The sequence below is a fragment of the Lathyrus oleraceus genome, chromosome 7 (genome assembly GCF_024323335.1).
Source record: "Lathyrus oleraceus cultivar Zhongwan6 chromosome 7, CAAS_Psat_ZW6_1.0, whole genome shotgun sequence".
Lineage (NCBI taxonomy): Eukaryota > Viridiplantae > Streptophyta > Magnoliopsida > Fabales > Fabaceae > Lathyrus > Lathyrus oleraceus.
In genome coordinates, this window is record NC_066585.1 from 176,738,199 (window position 1) to 176,760,901 (window position 22,703).

Consider the following 22,703-nt stretch of genomic DNA (forward strand, 5'->3'; position numbering starts at 1 on the left):
TAGCTTTCGAATTGATGTGATCGAAGAAGCGGTTGTGGAGGTTTCAAAGCATATTCATGAGATATCTCCTATGGAGTTAGCTCTTGACGACTCATTGGAGGTTTTCACTGTTGAAGAAGAGCTAGCTCTTGAGGAATGCTTAAAGGAACTTGATAGTTTAGACGACCTACAACAATGGGAAGTAGAGGAGGAAAACTTGAAGAAGGAGGTTATTGACGAAAAATCTCCAATTGAATTGAAAGTGCTTCCGTCTACTTTGAAGTATGTATTCCTAGATGAGACCGAGGCAAAGCCGATCATCATAAGCAACCTTTTGACAAATGAAGAAGAAGCCCGTCTAATCATGGTGCTAAAAACAAATCAAGAAGCCATGGGTTGGACTCTTTCCGATCTAAAAGGAATTAGTCCCTCCTATTGTATGCACAAGATTTTGATGGAAGAGGATTTCAAGCCGGTAGCTCAACCACAACGCCGCTTAAATCCTACCATGAAGGAGGTTGTTCGAAAGGAAGTTGTAAAGCTTTTGGATGCGGGGATGATTTACCCGATCTCGGATAGTCTGTGGGTTAGTCCTGTGCACGTTGTTCCGAAGAAGGGTGGAATTACCGTAATCCGAAATGACCAGGACGAATTGATCCCTACTAAAGTTGCAACGGGATGGAGAATGTGTATTGATTATAGGCGGTTGAATACCGCGACTCGAAAGGACCATTTTCCACTCCCATTCATGGATCAAATGCTCGAAAGACTCTCGGGCCAACAATACTATTGTTTTTTGGACGGATACTCCGGGTACAACCAAATTGCGGTTGACCCGGCCGATCATGAGAAGACGGCTTTCACGTGTCCGTTTGGAGTGTTCGCATACCGAAAAATGCCCTTTGGGCTGTGCAATGCACCAGCGACCTTCCAACGATGTGTGCAAGCCATTTTTGCCGATTTGATAGAGAAAACAATGGAAGTCTTCATGGATGACTTCTCGGTATTTGGTGGGTCTTTTAGTCAATGCTTGGCGAAATTGAAGACGGTGTTGGAGAGATGTGTGAAGACCAATCTGGTGCTCAATTGGGAGAAGTGTCACTTCATGGTGACCGAGGGGATCGTGCTAGGCCACAAAGTCTCTAGAAGGGGGCTTGAAGTGGATAGAGCTAAGGTTGAAGTGATAGAAAAATTACCTCCTCCGGTGAATGTGAAGGGCATCCGTAGCTTTTTGGGGCACGCCGGGTTCTATCGGCGCTTTATCAAGGACTTCTCAAAGGTGGCTAAGCCTTTGAGCAATTTGCTCGCCAAGGACCAGGTATTTCTCTTGACCGATGATTGTTTGCAAGCTTTCGAAACTTTAAAAGAAAAATTGGTTACCGCTCCAATAATAGTCGCTCCCGATTGGAATGAAAATTTTGAACTAATGTGTGATGCGAGTGACTATGCTGTTGGAGCGGTACTTGGCCAAAGAAAAGACAAAACTTTTCATGCGATACATTATGCGAGTAAGGTTCTTAACGAGGCTCAAATAAATTACGCCACCACGGAAAAAGAACTACTTGCAATAGTGTATGCGCTAGAAAAGTTTAGGTCTTATCTTATAGGGTCTAAAGTCGTAGTGTATACCGACCACGCGGCGATTAAATATCTGCTAACCAAACCGGATTCGAAGCAAAGGCTCATCCGTTGGATCCTCTTGTTACAAGAATTTGATGTGGAAATAAAAGACAAGAAAGGGTCGGAAAACTTGGTAGCGGATCATTTATCCCGCTTAGTGAATGTGGAGGTTACCGCGTCCGAAAAGGAAATCCGGGAAGAATTTCCTGATGAAAAAATGTTTAAGGTTCAAGTTAGGTCGTGGTTTGCAGACTTTGCGAACCACAAGGCTAGTGGTTTTGTGCCTTCCGACCTAACTTCTAACCAAAAGAGGAAGTTCCTCTCGGACGCGAAGTATTATGTTTGGGATGACCCATACTTGTTTAAGTTGGGTAGTGATAACCTATTGAGGAGATGCGTGACTGGCGATGAAGCCCAGAGCATCCTTTGGCATTGTCATAACTCGCCTTATGGCGGACATTATAATGGGGTTAGAACGGCCACTAAAATTCTTCAATCGGGATTTTATTGGCCCACTATTTTCAAAGACGCACATACCCATGCGCAAAGTTGTGACAGTTGCCAAAGAAGCGGTGGGATAGGTAAGAGAGATGAGATGCCTCTCCAAAATATCCAAGAAGTGGAAGTATTTGATTGTTGGGGCATAGATTTTTTAGGACCTTTCCCACCCTCTTATGGGAATGAGTACATGCTTGTTGCTGTCGATTATGTCTCTAAGTGGGTTGAGGCGATTGCCTCACCTCGGGCGGATGCGAAAACGGTGATAATTTTTTTGAAGAAAAACATATTTTCACGTTTCGGAACCCCCCGAGTGTTGATAAGTGACGGAGGGTCACACTTTTGTAATGCACCTTTGGAAACTATTTTAAAACATTACGGTGTATCGCATAGGGTGACAACTCCGTATCACCCACAGGCTAATGGGCAAGCTGAGGTCTCTAATCGTGAGATTAAGAGAATCCTCAAAAAAACCGTGTCTAATTCAAAAAAGGAGTGGTCCCAAAAATTGGACGAAGCTTTATGGGCCTACCGTACGGCCTTTAAAGCTCCAATTGGCCTAACTCCCTTTCAATTGGTATTTGGTAAAACTTGTCACTTGCCGGTTGAATTGGAGCACAAGGCCTTGTGGGCCCTAAAGTTTTTAAATTTTGAAAATGAGTTGGCCGGTAACAAAAGGAAAGTGCAACTACTTGAGTTGGAGGAGATGCGCAATGCCGCATACCACTCAAGTTGGTTGTACAAGGAAAAGGCTAAAAAGTATCACGACAAGAAGCTCCGTAGCAAAGAATTTGTGCCCGGACAATTGGTCTTATTGTTTAACTCCCGGTTGAAATTGTTTCCCGGGAAGTTGAAATCAAAATGGTCCGGGCCATTTCGGATGAAAGAGGTGAAGGAATACGGGGCCATTGTCATTGAAGACATGGACAAGAAAGATAGTTGGACAGTGAATGGCCAACGATTGAAAGTTTATCTCGGCGGTCATGTGGATCGCGAGAGTTGTGCAGTGCCGCTTGATGCTCCTCTGTGAGCATCACACCGTCGAGCTTAGCCGACGTTAAACAAGCGCTAGTTGGGAGGCACCCCAACATTGTAAGTATTTACTGTTTTTTGTGTTGTGTTGTGTTGGGTTTCTTTGTGCTTAAACCATGCTGTTGAACATGAATTGCTGCATTTGTAAAAAAGCACTTGTTGTCATGCTCGCTAGCTGCTCGCTAGGCGAGGCAGTAGCGAGCTGATTCGCTAGCTGTTCGCTAGGCGAAGCAGCAGCGAGCGCTGCATGACAGCACTTATTTAAAAACTCAGCAGGGCACTCATTTTTGCCCCAAACACAAAATTTTTCTGAAGTGCGACTCTGCTGAGGAATTTTTGCAAGGATCTTCACACTCTCTCATTTACAACTATCTCTCTCACCAACACTCTCTCTTTTCGGTCGATTGCAAACTCTACTCACCTCACATTTCCAAATCCGTGTAACTAAGGTTTGCCCTACTACATTTTTCTTTTTGTTTGAACTCTAAGTTTCCAATTTGAATTGCAATTAGGATGAGTGGAGTATGGGAAACTTTAGTTTGCATGTGGTACTTAGGGTTTTGCAAATTGGGATTTTAGGTTTTAGAATTGGGGATTTTAGGTTTTGAATGCAAATATGTAATCCCCAATAGCATAGAACGGTTATTTACTTGCTAAATCATTAGGTTCTGATGTTGGAACCATTTGAGTATGGGTTTTGGGGGAGAATCTCTGAACATGCTGAAAAACCCCAAAACCCGTATGGTTCGCTAGCACTAGCTAGGCGAACCTGGGGCGAGCACTCGCTGGCTGCTCGCTAGGCGAAGCAGCAGCGAGCATGTCAGTTTTTTGAATATTGCTGTGATGTCTAATCTGTTTGTTTGGTGTGTGTTGTTTCCTCTCATATTTTGCAGATGGAGTCAAGATCTGGAGCGTCTAAGAAAAGAAAGGGAGCGGCTACTTCCCGGACTGTGCCTATCCAATTCGATAATGACAAGTTTATCGGTCCAAAACAGGCTGCTAGGTACATCTCTCTGGAGAAGCGGAATATTCTTCCAGAGAAGCGTTTCCTAATCAACCCACAGGGCACAAACAGAAATTTTGCCGGGTTGATCGACGCTAAGAAATGGGATCGGTTGATTAATCCCTTAGAGCATTACGACATAGCTACAGTGCGTGAATTTTATGCTAACGCACTGCCCGACGACGACGAGCCCTTTACTTGGGTATCTAAAGTGGCCGGGCGTCCTGTAGCATTTGACCGGGATGCCATCAACCGAGTCCTTGGGGAACCGCTCCAGCTGGGAGCTGAAGAGAGGGACACATACTTTACAGACCTGCGGCTTCACCGTGATGTTCCAGCCATTAGTGCCGCCCTGCTTTTAAGCGGGAAATCTGTTGAGCTGAACCCATCTGGGGTTCCAATGAGGTATCGCAGGGAGGACATGACTCCCATGGCTCAACTGATTCTGCTTTTGGTGTTGACCAACATACAGCCGAAGTCCCACACCTCTACAGTGCCGATCCCAGTGGCACATTTGCTCCATTCTATCCTCACCAACATCCAGATCGATGTGGCGAGGATCATCGCCAATGAGCTTAAGTCCGTGATAGAGAGCGGGCTAAAGTCGGGGGCGCGTGTAAATTGTCCCCTTGCTTTCCCGTGCTTGATCATGAGTTTGTGCATTCAGGCAAGGGTGAGACTTCCGTCTCGGGGTCAGGTAAGGATCCCGCCACCTATCCATGACCGGTATGTGGCCAAATTTTGTAGAGCAAAGACTGCCAGAGGCAGTGCAGCTGCGGAGAGTTCCAGGGCTTCTGATGGTCCTGGTACTTCTTCTTCTGGACCTGATCCTTACATGCGAGCTGTGTGCGATTACAGTTTTGACTGGATGGCGGCTACGCAGCGGGCTATGATTGATATGCATGATTCTATGCAAAGGTTGCAGCTGCAAGGAAGTGACCCCACCGGTGCTCATTCTTTGATTACGCGTGAGCAGTTTCTGCTTAACGCCAACTGGCCTGTGGACAGGCCTGTTTACGGTGAGGGGGTGGGTGCTGATGATGATGATGATGATGATGATGATGATGTTGATGATGAGGCTACCGGTTCTGAGGCCGGTAGCGAGGAGGAGTCCTGAGCCCTTTATGGGTTAAGTTTTTGTATTTTTCAGTTTTATGTTTATTTCTATTTGTATTTTTGGATTATGTATTTTGATGTTGGTTTTGTACTATTGGGGTGTTTTGTCCCCCATGAACAAATTTATATTTTCAGTTAATGTTATTTATTTATGTTTTTAGTTTTGTTTGTTTAATAAATTTTTGGTTGATTAAGTGGCAAACCTTCTAGATTGGTTGCTCCTCAAAGAAGTACCCAATGAAGGTGCATCCGAGCTTGGATGGCAATGATAAGAATAAACAAGTGAATGAAACTAAGGTACATGGTTACCTCCGGCTAGAATTTTAGAATGCATTAGGAACTTTACTCTTTTTGGTAAATTGAATATTGTCTTTTTGCAACATAATTGAATGAATGTTTCATCTAGAACTTAAAACCACAGATTGTGAGGAGACCCCCATTGTACACTTAAATGCTGGATTCTAATAAGTTTTGTTGATTCATGTGATTCATGCTTTGTCTTTTATTATTGTGAAATTGTGGAAGCAACTAGAAATGATCAAGGCACTTGTTTTCTTTTGAGCACAACTACATCCAAAAACAACTTACCTGTGAGCAGAGAGAGTATTTGTTAACCCCTTTGAGCTTAAACAGTTGAATCTCGGCTTGAAATATAGCGAGATTTCAAAAATCTTTTTTTTTTACAACCCGGAAAATCATGATTATTGTTCTTTTGCCGTAAAAAGTTAAGAGCATTCACTTAGGGTGTGGAAGAAATAAGTTGGGGAGAACGAAAAAGAATCGGTAAGTACCACAACTCTTGAAAAAGAAAAGAAAAACCGAGCAAGCATAAAACAAAAAATAAAAATAAAAATAATATATGTATAGAAAATATAGAAAAGAAACATCTGTTTTGTATATTTGATGTGAAAGAAAAGAACAAAAATAGAAAGAATGAAAATGAATGCTTGCTTGGAAGAAAAATAGTGAAAAATAAAAATCGAGTTGTGGAATATGTGTTGTGAAGGTTTCAAATAAGAAACAAATGGAACAAAGTCGAGATGTGTGAATAATACTGTGAATGTCTCTTTTGCATCGGCACTTTCGTTTTAATGGCCTTAGAAATGACCCTTGTTTGTTAACCTAACCAAGCTTCAACCGAAAAGCCCTTAGTGATCTTTATGCTTCCACAGTACCATTTTTAATTGTTAGACATTGTATGAATCTATTTGATTTCTTCATTGTTTGTTAGAGAGTGAGATTATTCCCGCGGTTGCAAATGCGTAAAATCTTCATTTCTTATTCGAAGAGGAGAGATAGGATGATTCATTCAGAATAGTATTGTTGTAGATAGATAAATATTTTGCATTGCTATTTAAGTTTTAGTTCGTGTGCATTATTTTATTCGAACCGTTGGAAACTTGTATATGCTGATTTCGCTTGTGTTTGAGCCGTTTATCCAAATTCGAAGAAACCATTTTCTTAAAGCAAATCCTCTTGTCCTTCAAGAGGCATACTTTGCTTGAGGACAAGCAGGAATCTAGTTGGGGAGAGTTGTTAGATACCCAAAAGTGCTTATTTGAGCTATCAATTAAGGGTATCTTTCACTCTATTTCCTTGCTAATGTGTTCAAAATCACCTTTGTTTTACATGAAATGCAATACATTGATAAACGCTCTTGGTACCTTTGATTTGTGTGTTATTGTGCAGGTAAAAGGCATGAAATAATTGAAAATGAAGACACAAGGAAATTTGCAAAGGAACCAAAGAAAACAAGCATTTCATCAGCCTGCTCGCTAGGCGAAGGCTGTGGCGAAGGAAGGCCTCGCTAGGCGAGTTTCCAGCGAGAAGCTCCAGTAAATGGGCAATAAATTCGCTTAGCGAGGTGGCAGCGAAGGTGGTAGCGAACTTGTTCTGTTTTGGTGAAAAGCGCAGCCAGCACTCACTCGCTAGGCGAAGCTCTAGCGAGTCCCCAGCGAGCATTCCAGTAGCAAAACCTCTCAACCTCGCTGGGGCGATGGTTGGAGCGTGTCCTTCGCTAGGCGAAGGTTTGTTCGCTATGCGAACATGACAGTTCAACAGATCCTGTTTCTCTGGGCGCAGGTGCCTTATGTGCCACATTTAGACCCTCGCTAGGCGAGCCATTCTGCTCGCCTAGCGAGCATGACAGCCCAGAAACAGCAGTATAAGTAGCAGGTGCCACTTTTGAGTGCCTTACTTCCTCACTATTCCACTTTTCACTTTTTAGATATTTTCAGCTTTTGTTCTTGGGAGCTCTTGTGCCCTAGTTTTCATTTCTTTTCATCTTGTAATCATCTTCCACAAAAAGAAGGTGGATTCCCATCCAATCTCGATTATTCGACTTGGATGTTGATCAACCCTCTTCTGAAACTTGCCGACCAAGCTACCATGAAAATGAGTAGCTAAGTCCTCCATTTGTCAAGGTTAGATGTAGGTGATTACTAGCTTTGTGTGTAAATGTAAGGATCTTAATGTGTAAACTCTTTAATGGTAAATATATGATGAAAACTTTGTTTCTATTTAAAACTCTTTGTGTTGGTTTATGATCGAGAGATGTTTACCAACTCTTGACCTAAGTTTTCATCCAATCTTGTTTGTTAGCTAGAGATAGTAATGAATGATTTTGTTCACCATAAGGTTGAACCAAAAAGTTGTCATTTTGATAGATTGTGTTCGAGAGAAACAATGGATCAAAATGGCAAAACTCACAATGGGTGTTCGAGAGAAACACATTGGGAGGACCTTGTGAAATAATTTATCATCTAAAGGAGTTTATACGATTGTTGACCGAACAAATACATGCAAAGTGATCATCGAACCCTAACTTTGGCAATATTTCTCATCCATTCAAACCAAATCTTTTACCACAATTAATTACCTTTTTATGCAAGATAACGTGACAACAAACCAAAACCCTATTGTTACTTAAGCTAGAATTAATACAACCATCGAACGGCGGTGATATCTTACAATCCCTGTGGATACGATAACAAAAACCCGACAAGTAAATATACAATCAACAACATGCAAACGAGAGACTATACGAAGCCTAGCAATCCTATGGGGAGACGATCACACCATACAAAACAAACATGCATAAAGTAAAATGCCACCAAGGGGGCTCAAACATACATGGGTAGGGCTTTAGTCAAGAGGGGTCATATCAACCTCGACAAACAAGCCATGGAAGGGTAATCAAACGGGCTCTTAACCACTGACATTGAATGTTAGGGTGAGCAGATCAAAAGGGTAATGAGGATAAGACCTCATAGCTCTTAACCCTGGACAAGGTGAGCTCATGACAAAAAGTGGGGATTCAGAAAGGTGGAACCCTCTCCACTGACTGACCGGACAAAAGATCTTGGGCTTTTGTTCTGAAGCATCGACACGTAATATGATCTTAAAGAACGACACACTGAATAACGGGGGATTGACTACTAATCCCTTTTATCCGTCAATTGCCTCGGAGGGAGGTCTTTAGCACTGATGCCTCTTCTTGGAGGTCTTTGGGCACAAAAGTAAACAAACAAAAGAAAACATTGCCTCCTATTGAGGTCTTCCAGCTAAGGAAGCGGTAAAATGCGGGAAATATAAAGGATCAAGAGATCTACCACACGGATAAAGATCCTAAGTAATAACAGCTAAAGAAATAAGAAACCCAGAGATCTCTCGAGTTGGCACCATCAAAGAAAGCAAGTCAATACAGGTAATCGGAATAAATCTCCAAATGGTATCCCACAAATAAAATGGAATGCCAAGCAAGCTATCCTTTCAGGAGTCATGTGAGCCCTCACAAAAAACTCAACAAACAGGTTAGAGTGACAAGATGGGGCGCAATCAAGAGTTGCCCCAAATCAAAATGTAACCACATGAATCATGTCATTAAAATTCACAAAAAGAGCTCACAAAAAGCAACCAAGTGTAGGAGGCCTAAACCTCTTGTCAAACACATGCATCAAAAGGGTATCAAAATTCAAAGTATAAAGTAGTGGAAATAGGGCATACCTGATTGGGGAGGATCGATTGAAATTGAATTGCATTGTTGGCTTTGCAGAACAATCTTAGGGTTTATATGAGAGGGAATTGGTTCTTTGCAGATGAGTTCCCTTCAGTCTCTGGAGGTTGCTCTGAACTCTGTTAGCTCTTCTCTCACTATCTTTTTCCCAGGGTTTTTTGGGAGATGGAAGTCTAGAATTTATAACCTGATTTTTGTGACTTTGTGGGCTCAAAAGAGAGAGGTCCAAGTCCAAGATTTTTCTGTTATATTTTATTTATTTATTTATTTATTTATTCGTTTCCTTTTTTTCTTTTTTTCGTTTTTTTTTTTCGTTTTTTCGTTTTTTTTACGAAACGCGTGGGCTTCGCCTAGCGAGCATGACAGTTCAAGAAATTCCTCTGAGCGTAGGTGATTCTGGTGGCTTTTCTTGGGACTCGCTAGGCGACCCATTCTGCTTGCCTAGCGAGCATGACACCTCATGAACAAACTTTTGCTCCTTCAAGATTAACGTTTTGACTGATGAATAGACCCCATTTGAACATAATGGAAGTATCTCAAGCCATTCCCATGTGTTGACTGATCACCCAGATAGGACCCACAAAGTGTCTTGGATGACATTCAAGCTTCTTGGATCTGATTCTGATTGATATGATGAAATGCAATATGAAATGTTAAATGACCTAAAAATGAATGTATGAATGAGGGGGGCAAATTTTGGGGTATTACACAACCCTACATGAACTAGGAAGAGGAGCTCTTGGTGAAAGAAGGGAAAAGGTCCTTCTCCAAAAAGGCCATTAAAGTGTAGTTAGGGTGGTGTCAAAATCGCTTCAAACGTGCGAAGAAAGCAATCAAAATCCAATATTACAAGTGCATAGTTAAAGGTAATGACCACAAAGAGGTCCATCTCTCTCATGGTAGCTAAAGACGAGTCCATATTACATCAACTTTGAATCGGGTTTTCACCTAGAGGCATGGAAGGTGCGCCAACCCTTGATCGAGCACGACCCTAAAGATGTCCAATAAAACTGAGCATGACCTCGAAAAATAAGTTATCTCTCATAGCAATAAACTTTAGACTTAACACGACAACATACAATTAAAGTCACGACAACTACCAGTCAAACACATGGTTTAACATCATCATTCGCTTCATCCGTTTGAACATCATCATTCACTTCATCCAATTCAAAATCACGCTTCACTTCGACCAATCTAACATTCACACTAAAAGTAGTTTTGAGAAACATATTTGGGTGCACCATATTTAATATCATTAATAACAGAAAAAAATAATGTTAGAAATTAAACTAACAGAACAATCCGGATATGCACATCCGAACCATATCAAACTTTGTCCGAAGATGCTTATTCGGATTCAATAACCATTTTTAAGCTCATAAACAAGATTAATGCAAAGAATGAATGATGAAATGAATGAACTTCATCTCCAATTCCAGCTTGTTTTGTTCTCTATGATGTGATGTAATACAAAAATGATATTCTCGTGTTGAAAAGGTGAGTGAGAATAAAATAAACTTTTTAAAAGGTTTTGAAAATGGAGTGTTATTTGGAGAAGAACATCATGCAAGGTGGTGTTTTATCCAATTTTCTGTTGGTCATTTCCGGCATCTTCGAAAATTAACAATATTTTTGAATTTTCAAGGATGTGAAAAGCACCACCAAAGATGGAAATAGTCGGTAGAAGTGAACATGATTAGTCAATTGAGGCATCAATAATTTGTGCCACAAGAAGAATGAACTTATCATAATGTTGGGGGAGTTTTTCTCTCTAGGGAGCATTGAATATTGTGGGTAAAGCAACACCTTTGTGAGAGACACACCACATATTCACCCAAAACCTTAAGGTGATAGGTGGGTGAGTTCTCTCACTTATAAATGCTCAAGTCTCCATATTTCTAACCAATGTGGGACTATTACCCATACTACTCACACTTGATATATTCTCAACACTCCCCCTCAAGTGTGAGTCTACAATACTCCCCCTCAAGTGAAAACTTTTCTGCGGAACATTTCTTATTCACCACATTGACGCCATTGACACTCTTCAACGGAACGTTTCTTATTCACCATACTGGCGCCGTTTGACTTTCGATACAAGTAAGTCGGTCTCTTTCTGAAACCAAAGGCTCGTGATACCATTTGTTGGGGGAGTTTTTCAATGGGGAACACTGAACATTTTGGGACTTATTTTCTTGGAGCAAGACCTTTGTGAGAGACACACCACATATTCACCTAAAACCTTAAGGTGATAGGTGAGTGGGTTCTCTCACTTATAAGAAGTCACACAATGTTCAATGCTCAATAGTGAAAAACTCCCCCAATAAATGGTGAAAAACTCCCCCAACAAATGGTATCACAGCCATTTGGTTTCAGAAAGGGACCGGATTACTTGTATCGAAAGTCAACGGCTCCAGGATGGTGAATAAAAAATGTTTTGTTGAAGAGTGTCAACAGCGCCAGTGTGACGAATAAGAAACGTTCCGTGCGATACAAGAGTTTGTGGAAGTAAGAAGAGTTGGAGCATTGTGGACTCACACTTGAGGGGGAGTGTTGAGTAATATAGATAATAATCTCACATTGGTTAAAAATATGAAAACTTGTGCATTTATAAGTGAGAGAACCCACTCACCTATCACCTTAAGGTTTTAGGTAAATATGTGGTGTGTCTCTCACAAAGGTCTTGCTCCAAGAAAAGAAGTCCCACAGTGTTCAATGCTCCCAGTGAAAAACTCCCTCAACACATAATATAAGAATACTAGGATGGTAGTTTAGATTTTTCATCTTTTTCGAGGAGGAAGCATTTTGTCGTGGAAGTTGAGTTCACATCTAGTTTGGGATCTTATGGTTTAGGGGACCTGAATGTTATTATAATGTGGCTTATGAATATTCAACTAACAACAACTATTTTGAAAATTTTCAATCTGCAAAACAAAGTTTTGAATCACAATATTCTGAACTATATAGTTAACTGGGAAATTGATACTGTATTTCATATGTACTTTAAACACAAGTTTATTCACATAAAATTCTGGAAAATACAAAACACATTACATGATTTCATTCTTTTTCTTTCATACACATAGTTTAGAAACACACAAGAAATACATGCTAAGCATTAGAATAAAGAAGAGTATGCCATTCTAACACAGAACTCGTTGTGCCCTTAACCAGAAATATCAATGGTCTTAATCTCAGGTTTCTTAACCTCTTGTTTAGGAAATGTCACAGTGAGAACACCATTCTCCATGTTTGCTTTGACTTGATCCATTTTAGCATTCTCTGGTATTCTGCTGCTACGCTCCACCCGATGCCATTGATCATTCTTATCTTCTTTCTCAACTTTTCTCCCTCCACTTATCTGAAGAATGCTATCATCTTCAATCTCCACCTTCACTTCCTCCTTCTTCAGTCCAGGAAGATCGGCCTTGAACACATGCGCTTCTGGAGTCTCCTTCCGGTCCACACGTGTGCTTAAGAATGCTGAATTTTCAGGAAAAGAATTGGAGAATGGAAAATCTTTGAATGGATCCCAAACATCAAGGGGGAATGGATCGAAAGCATTGCTCCTTCTGCCACCTAAGAAACTCGGAATCATCGGCATCTTCTCTTTAAATTCGTTGATGATTGTTATGAATCTTGATGATTTACAATTCTTTGATGCTTCCTTTTTTTGTGTAGTTGTCATCTAAGGTTATAAATAGTATTTCACATTTCATTAATTTGTATTACTATTTTATGATTTTGAATCAAGCATGACAGTTCATGAACAAGTTTTTGCTCCTTCAAGATTAACGTTTTGACTGATGAATAGACCCCATTTGAACATGTTGGAAGTATCTCAAGCCATTCCCTTGTGTTGACTGATCACCCAGATAGGACCCACAAAGTGTCTTGGATGACATTCAAGCTTCTTGGATCTGATTCTGATTGATATGATGAAATGCAATATGAAATGTTAAATGACCTAAAAATGAATGTATGAATGAGGGGGGCAAATTTTGGGGTATTACAGTTGCCCCTATTCAATCAACTGGAGACCCGAAAAGAAGATAGCAGCGGCTTTTGCACTTTCGGGGTATCAAGGGATTGAATACAATAAAAGCCTGAAAATTTGCACTGAAGTGAAGCGAAGTAACAATGCCTGTCAGAATCGGCAAATAGGTGGTCTTGAAAGAAGAATCCGTCTGGTACGGTGAGAGTTAGTTTGAATATCAAAAAAGAATGTTAACCTGGATACCAAAATAAATGGTAACACAGAAATAACCATGGCCTGAATGCCGCTCATCAGTCTGAATACTGGAAATGACTTCGATCTGAACATCGGAAGATATGAGATTATTAATATCGGTCTGAACACCGAGAGGCTGGCCTGAATGCCACAAGTTGCGTCGACCTGAATGTCGGAAACTTCTTCGATCTGAACATCGGAAAACTGGCCTGAATGCCACTTCGATCTGAATATCGGAAAATTGGCCTGAATGCCACTTCGATATGAATATCAGAAAATTGGCCTGAATGCCACAAGTTGCATCGACCTGAACGTCGGAAACTTGGCCTGAATGCCACAAGTTGCATCGACCTGAACGTCGGAAACTTCTTCGATCTGATCATCGGAAAATTGGCTTGAACACCACTTCGGTCTGAATACCGGAAACTGGCCTGAATGCCACAAGTTGCATCGACCTGAATGTCGGAAACTTCTTCGATCTGAACATCGGAAAATTGGCCTGAATGCCACTTCGGTCTGAATACCGGAAAAACTTCATGCCTGTCAGCATCGGAAGAAATAGGGAAAGATGATAGAGGCGGCGCATGGGCCAATGACACTTGCTAGGGATAATAAAGGTAAGTCATGAACAATCTTTATTCTGAGTACTGGAAACAACTTCTGGCTTATCACTTGGGATACCGAGAATGTTTGATGCTTACATGCGTGTGTTTGAATTTTTCAATGGCGTAATGCTCCATGAAAATGGAAATACTACGTGATTTGGGAGGATGCAATGCAATATGATTCTACATGCAGGGATGCGAAATGTTGGGTAGAATGCCAAGCCGAGGCAAGGGAATCTGCTGGGGAAATGATCACCATCTTCTGGACCCTGGAAAGGCTGTTGGAAATGCACAGCGCAAAGAACTCTGTGGGGAAATGACCCGCCACACGGTGTTCTAGCAATGACGAAATACCGAGACTCTGACTGGGGTGAGAACGGCACTGAAAACCTGCTGTTGGGGAAAGCAATAGTGGTTCTGGCAACCATAATCTGCGAGAGAGACGACTTAGCAAGGGAAGCAAACACCGATACGGTACCGAGATTCTGCTTCAAGGAAAGAGACCATGGATCTGGTGTCGAGATCATCGATCTGGCATCGAACCCTGAGGAGCAGCCGCTTCTGCTGGGAAGATACAGTCTGGCACTATCAACTCCGTTGGGGATATATAGTCTATCACTGATCATGCCCATTCTTCGATCTAAAGCACTTAACATTTACAGCAATTTTAAATGTTTATTAAGCATGTACCTGTAAAGCTCTTATGTTTCATGATGCAATGTTTATCAAAAATTCGGACGTCATTTTTGCAAACAAAACAGTAAAATGAAAATGCAAACAGAGATATACTGAATAACATGATTTTATTGATTGAATGGCCTCTGAATAGGCATTTACATCAGGAAGCAATCCCTGGAAAGAGGTAATCGCACAAAAGATAAAAACAGAAATTAATCTAATGGCAATGTGAAATGGATTTCTATTGGGTTCCAATTCTGCTATGACTTGCTCGTCTTCAAGATCCTCCAGATGATCAGCTTTCTGAAAAGAGTGATTGGACTGTTTCCTATCCTTCAAAAGTTTCCAGTCATTGACACGAGATGAGATTCAGAACTACTCAGAACACAGTCATTCGTTTAATCCCTAACTTTTGCCTGGATCGCCCTTTTCGGGTTTTCAATCCACCGGGATACCCATTTTTGCCTAAGTTGCCTTTTCAGGTTTTCAACTTACCGGGTGTACGATATTTTCATTTTTAATCCCTAATTTTTGCCTGAATCTTTTCATTTTCTTGGTTCGTCGGGATGCCCATTTTTTGCCTGGATTATTCTTTTTTACTGTCCAACAGGTCTATTTTATGCGAAGTATTTTTTAACTGCGTCTGAGTTCACATGGGAAGTGAAGTTTTCACCATCCATAGTTGCAAGTATTAAGGCCCCACCATCAAAAACCTTGGTGACAATATACGGTCCATCATAGTTAGGAGTCCACTTGCCCCTGTGATCTGTCTGAGGAGGAAGGATCCTTTTCAACAGCAAATCTCCGACTTGGAAACATCGAGGATGCACTTTCTGATCAAAGGCTCTCTTCATCCGACTCTGATACAACTGCCCATGACAAATGGCTGCCATTCGCTTCTCTTCGATAAGACTCAACTCATTGAACCTTGTCCGAATCCATTCAGCTTCGTCTAACTTGACATCCAACAGGACTCTTAGAGAAGGAATCTCCACTTCAACAGGTAGGACTGCTTCCATACCATACACAAGGGAGTAAGGGGTTTCCTCGGTCGATGTACGTACTGAAGTACGGTACCCATGCAAGGCGAAGGGTAGCATCTCATGCCAATCTCTGTACGTAACGACCATCTTCTGCACAATCTTCTTTATGTTCTTATTTGCCGCCTCAACAGCACCGTTCATCTTAGGGCGGTAAGGGGAAGAATTGTGATGCTGAATGTTGAAGTTCTGGCACAACTCCTTCATCATTTTGTTGTTGAGATTAGAACCATTATCAGTAATGATTCTTTCGGGAATCCCATAGCGACAAATGATTTCTTTCTTGATGAAACGGGCAACCACATGTCTGGTGACATTCGCGAACGATGCTGCTTCGACCCACTTGGTGAAATAGTCGATGGCAACAAGGATGAAGCGATGCCCATTGGAGGCGGTCGGCTCAATCTTTCCAATCATATCGATGCCCCACATAGCAAAAGGCCACGGCGAAGACATCACATTCAAAGGATTTGGCGGCACATGTACCTTATCAGCATAAATCTGGCATTTATGACACTTCTGAGCATATTTGAAACAATTAGATTCCATGATCATCCAGTAATAACCCGCTCTCAACAATTTCTTAGCCATTGCATGTCCGCCGGCATGAGTACCGAAGGAGCCTTCATGAACTTCCTGCATTAACATGTCTACTTCGTGTCTATCCACGCATCTAAGTAGAACCATGTCGAAGTTCCTCTTATACAGCACATCGTCTTTGTTCAAGAAGAAACTGCCTGCCAATCTTCTCAAAGTCTTTCTATCATTGTTGGATGCCCCTGCAGGGTACTCTTGATTCTTCAGAAAGCGCTTGATGTCGTGATACCAGGGCTTGTCGTCAACTACCAGTTCAACAGCAAACACATACGCGGCCCTGTCGAGGCGTGTCATACGGTGAACTGACTTTGTGTGTTTTTGCTTTGGAAAGCAAATGTCGCGGATAGCAAGAGTCGCCACCGACTTTTCTTTTATCCAATAAGGAAAGGTGGAAAAGAACAGGAAAGACCTTGATTAGATTTTGGGTTCGGGAGGTACATTATACAAAGGGAAGGTGTTAGCACCCTTTGTATCCATGGTTATCCATGGGCTTTTAATTGCTTGATCACTTATGTTATTTTTCTTGTCTGAAAAAGTGTTTGTGAACTGTTTAGAAAATGTTTTGAAAAGAGAATTTAACTTTGTAATGATTCTTGTATGAATGTATACAAAGTGGTTATCTCGTTTAGTTTTGAAAATTGTTTAGAAAAATATAACTCGGTAATGATTCTAGTATGAATGTAGACCAAGTGGTGATTTTCTAAAGATGTTTTGAAAGGTGTGAGGTGTGAAAAATGTTTTAGGTTGTGAGCCAGCAATTAAGAATTATACCTACCCAAGGTCTTTATGGGCATTTCCTATCCTTATGAGGGTAAAACTGTCCTTACTATTGAGAAGTAAGTAGTTTGATCCTTTGGATGTAAAGGGACATCGTAGGGTCATCGATTGGTCATTGAAGGCAACATTTGTAGGGATACCTTAGCATTCGAAGGGACAATCATCATTTAACCGTAGGCTACAACGAAGGGTCATCGAGGGACAAAAATCATGTATTCGAAGGCAACATCCGAGGGGCTATGGTTTATTTTGTAGGGACATGATGATTTAACCGAAGGGTCTTTGTTAAGAGTATCCCACATTCGCGGGACATGACCGTAATACCATAATACCGTAAGGCAACGAAGAGAGGTCCAAGATCACATATTCAAAGGCAATATTAATTAATTAGGTAATTAGGATGAATCTCCATATTATAATCATTTAAGTCATTAGGATGAATCTCCACATTAAAATCAATTAAGTAATTCAGAATATATTTCCATAAGGGTATCCCACAAATAAAGTGGAATACCTAGCAGGCCGTTTCTTCGGGAGTATGTAAGCCCCTTTACAAAATTCAGCACACGGGTTAGAACATCGAGACAAAGTGCAATTGAGAATTGCACCACGAAAGAAACACAGCAGTAATAAGGTCATGCCAAATAATGCATGGTTATAATAAATCCCGATTAGACAAGCATAAGACAAAACAAAAAAAAACAGCGACTGTCACGTTCGCTCATGCCTCGCCTAGCGAAGGCTTAGCGAGTGCTCGCTACAGGCTCGCTTAGCGATGTGCTAGCGAGCGGCTACGGGTTTTGAGTTTGACAGCAGTAATATTTCCGGAACTCCGAACCCTATGGCATTCAATTACAGAAATAACATGGTCAAACATTCAGGATATTCAGGCATACTTAAATTCACATGCAAAATCTAATTACATATCCAAAAATTCAATCATGATGCATTATGTATTTAGAGATTACCGATTGGAAGCATAAAACAGTAGTGATGCGCAAACCTGTTTGCAATTGAATTGCCACGTTGAATGGGCTGATCACTTTCGATATCGGATTGAGTTGGGCGGAGGCAACTTCTGTGCAGATGAGTCGCCTTCAGGGTTTCCTTTAGGGTTACTCTGAATTCTCTGGATTAGCCTCCAGGGTTTGGTTTCTATGCTAGGGTTTCTGTCCGTCTTCGTCTCTTTTCGTGACTGAAGTGTCGGTATTTATAGTGGTTTTTTGTGACCTAATGGGCTCAGCATGAAGCCCAAAAATTCTGATATTCGCAAGCTTCGCTAGGCGAGCGTGTAGCGAAGGGTTCGCTAGGCGAAGGGTTTGCTCGCCTAGCGAGCAAGCCGGTTTGGGCATTTTCTGGATTGGGCCCCTTGTGAGCTGGGCCTTTGTTCCTTTAAGGTCAATCCCTTGAAAAATGAGTTGGAGTGCTTCGAAAAATGTTTTGCAAGATTAACGGGCAAATTTTGGGGTATGATAGCTGCCCCTGTTCAATATTCTTGAACCGAGAGAGTTAGGATGGCATGTATGCCATTCGTGGTCTGGAGGTGGAAGATTATTGAACACTAGAATGCCCCAAAAATTTGCACTTGTCAATTAGTCTTGATGGAGATGGGCTTAAAGATGCCATCCAGGAAGTTTGATGACGAGGGCTTCAGAATGCGTTGTACATTAGACGATACCTAAAGACATAGGTGTCATACCGGGTCATACGCTAAACCGTATAGTGAGTCATCCATTAGGCTGTCGACTTCGCTGGGGGAGTCAGAGTGCGTTATACACTGCTGGGGATAAAGGAGTAGAATGGATCATACGCTAGACCGTATCTGAATGAGTTATCCATTAGGCGGGTGACTTCACTGGGGATGAAAAAAATCAGAATGGATCATACGCTAGATCGTATCTAAGTTGAAGAATGAGTCGTACGTTAGGCTGTGTCTGAAGAAGAAAGTAGTCGTACGCTAGACTACACCCCTGAATGTACCGTACGCTAGGCAGTATCTGAGGATTTGAAGGTCCAAATGGGTCGTACGCTAGACCGTATTGGCGTTGCAGAATGAGCCGTACGTTAGGCTGTATCTGAAGAAGAAAGTAGTCGTACGCTAGACTACACCCCTGAACGTACCGTACGCTAGGCAGTATCTGAGGATTTGAAGGTCCAAATGGGTCGTACGCTAGACCGTATTGGAATTGTTGAAGGTCAGAATGGATCGTACTTTAGATCGAATCTGAGTTGCAGAATGAGCCGTACGTTAGGCTATATCTGAAGAAGAAAGTAATCGTACGCTAGACTACACCCCTGAATGTACCGTACGCTAGGTAGTATCTGAGGATTTGAAGGTCCAAATGGGTCGTACGCTAGGAGGATACCAGAATACTTGTTAGAATGAGTGTTTATAGAGTATATCTGAAAGATGAATCTGAATCTTGAATGTGATTGATAACGATGTCTGTCTGAATTAACCTGAAAAGAAAAGTTAGCTTCATGCCATGTCATGATGCATGAGATGTTTTATGCTTGCGAAAATAAATGTGAATGTTGTATGCATGCGTATGCTGTGAAATGATGTAATGAATGAATTATGCGTCTGAGAAGTTCTGCCAGGGGAAAATAAATCCCGAGATTCCGGTCGGAGACATTTGTGTTGATGACCCTTTCTCAGCTGGGGGTATTTGATTTCTGTCTGATGGTAGAAATATTCAACAGAAGCCTGGCTGGGGATGGAAGAGATGACCAGTCTGTCTGGTGATGCTGACCTCTTCTGGGAAATAGCTGGTTTTGCCGGGGAATAATGCCAATTTCTTCTGGGGAATAACAGGCTTTGCTGAGGGAATAGAATTGGCAACAGATTCATGGGAAGCATGGTTAGACCTTCTCCTCGATCCTGAAGTCTGGTAGTAATTGCTATTTCTGTTTTATGCATGTATTTTGGTAAACATTGATCATATTCAAATGCATATATCGATTCAAATTAAATCAATGGACGTTTACGCAAACAAAACAGAGAAAGTAAGACAAAAGTATTTTTTATTTTTTTTGGAAATGAAATTGTATGGATTTTGAAAGAGGCCTATCAACAGGCAATTTGGATACAAGGAGACAGAAATCCTAGTAAGAGGAAATTGTCGAGAAAACAAAGAGAAAGCTATGCAGAAAAGTCCTTTTGATTTTAATTCCACTACTGTTATTATGTCTTCAAGCATCTCATCTCCTGCTGTCGGATAGAAGTGATTGGCGTGTTCAGTCCTTTGAACTTGGGTGAAGCTGACTGGGAACAGGACATAATCATACGCTTTAATCCCTAATTTTTGCCTGGACCGCCTTTTCAGGTTTTCAGTCCACCAGGATACCCTTTTCTGCCCAAGCCGCCTTTTCAGGTTTTCGACTTGCCGGGTGTACATTTTTATATGTTTATCCCTAATTTTTGCCCGAACCCTTTTGGTTCGTCGGGATGCTCTTACTTTTGCTTAGGTACGTTGACCTAGCGGATCTCTTTTATGCGTAGTATTTTTTAACTATGTCCGCGTTCACAGGATGCGGGAAATCTTCGCCATCCATTGTAGCAAGCATCATGGCTCCACCAGAGAATACCTTCCTAACTACAAATGGCCCTTCGTATGTGGGAGTCCATTTGCCTCTGGGATCACCTTGTGGTGGAATGATACGCTTTATCACCAAGTCGCCAACTTGATACACCTGTCTCTTAACTCTTTTGTTAAATGCCTGAGTCATGCGCTTCTGATATATCTGCCCATGACATACAGCCGCAAGTCTCTTCTCATCAAGCAAATTTATCTGATCGAGTCGAGTCTGAATCCATTCATTCTCATCTAAGCCTGCCTCTTTCATGATTCTTAGAGAGGGAATCTGAACTTCCACTGGTAAAACGGCTTCCATTCCGTAGACTAAAGAGAACGGAGTTGCCCCTGTCGAGGTTCGCACTGAAGTGCGATAACCATGAAGAGCAAATGGTAACATCTCATGCCAGTCTTTGTATGTTACCGTCATCTTTTGTATAATCTTCTTAATATTCTTATTAGCCGCTTCTACGGCGCCGTTCATCTTTGGCCGGTACGGAGAAGAGTTATGGTGTTTTATCCTGAACTGCGTGCAGAGTTCAGTGATCATCTTGTTGTTCAAATTAGTGCCATTGTCAGTGATGACTCTCTCAGGGATGCCGTATCGACAAATGAGACTATTCTTGATGAACCGTGCCACCACATTCTTGGTAACAGAAGCAAATGAGGCTACCTCTACCCACTTTGTGAAGTAATCAATAGCAACAAGGATGAAACGATGTCCATTAGAAGCGGTAGGTTTAATCTCTCCGATCATATCAATGCCCCACATTACAAAGGGCCAAGGTGTTGTCAACATGTTTAATGGAGCAGGAGGCACATGTACTTTATCCGCATAGATCTGGCACTTGTGACACGTTCTGGAGTGATGGTGGCAATCAGCTTCCATGGTAGACCAATAATACCCTGATCTCAGAATCTTCTTGGCCATTGTATGTCCACTAGAGTGAGTCCCAAAAATACCGTCGTGCATGTCTTCCATAATCTTTTCTGCTTCCTTTTTATCCACACAGCGAAGCAAAGTCGAATCATGGTTACGTTTGTACAATATTCCATTACTCAAAAAGAATTTGGCGGAGAACCTCCTCAAAATTTTTTTGTCATTGATGGATGCCCCTTCGGGGTATTCCTGAGTTTCTAAATATCTTTTTACTTCATGGAACCAAGGTTTCTCTTCTACTTCATCAGCGTTAAGTTCATAACAGTATGCTGGTTCATCTAATCGTTCAATGGTGATCATGGGAGCTTCATTGTCCCCTCTGACTCTGAACATAGATGACATGGTAGCTAATGCGTCTGCCAACTGGTTCTCTTCTCGTGGAATATGTTCGAATGTAATCTTTTCAAAGTATGGGATTAACGTCAACACCCGCTCTCGATAAGGGATGAGATTCGGATGTTTAGTGTCCCATTCTCCTTTGATCTGACTGATTACTAATGCTGAGTCTCCGTACACACTCAAAAACTTGATTCTTAAGTCTATAGCAGCCTTGAGTCCCAAAATACATGCTTCATACTCAGCCATATTATTGGTACAATCAAAACATAGTCTGGCAGTGAAAGGCGTATGGCAACCCTTGGGGGAAATGATTACAATGCCAACACCGTTGCCCAATGCATTAGACGATCCATCAAAAACCATAGTCCATCGGGATCCCATTTCGGGTCCTTCATCCGGTCCAGGTTCTTCATAATCAGTAACAAGCATGACATCCTCATCTGGGAACTTAAAATTCATAGATTGGTAATCATTCACTGCTTGATGAGCCAAATGATCAGCTAGCATGCTTCCTTTGATCGCTTTTTGGGTAGTATACTGAATATCATACTCTGTTAAAATCATCTGCCATCTTGCTATTCTTCCGGAGAGGGCGGGTTTCTCAAATATGTATTTGATAGGATCCATCTTAGAAATCAATAAAGTGGTGTGATTC

At 41.5% G+C, this 22,703-nt stretch overlaps 2 protein-coding genes across 2 annotated transcripts in view; both read right to left on the minus strand.

Moving 5' to 3' along the window:
* LOC127105430 (L-type lectin-domain containing receptor kinase IX.1) overlaps positions 1 to 22,703 on the minus strand; it is a 95,262-nt gene that overhangs the window by 33,082 nt on the left and 39,477 nt on the right. The gene's annotated exons all lie outside the window — the stretch shown is intronic.
* LOC127105433 (18.2 kDa class I heat shock protein-like) lies at positions 12,433 to 12,870 on the minus strand. The gene has a single exon (XM_051042617.1). The coding sequence runs from the start codon at positions 12,868 to 12,870 to the stop codon at positions 12,433 to 12,435; it is 438 nt and encodes a 145-aa protein (XP_050898574.1).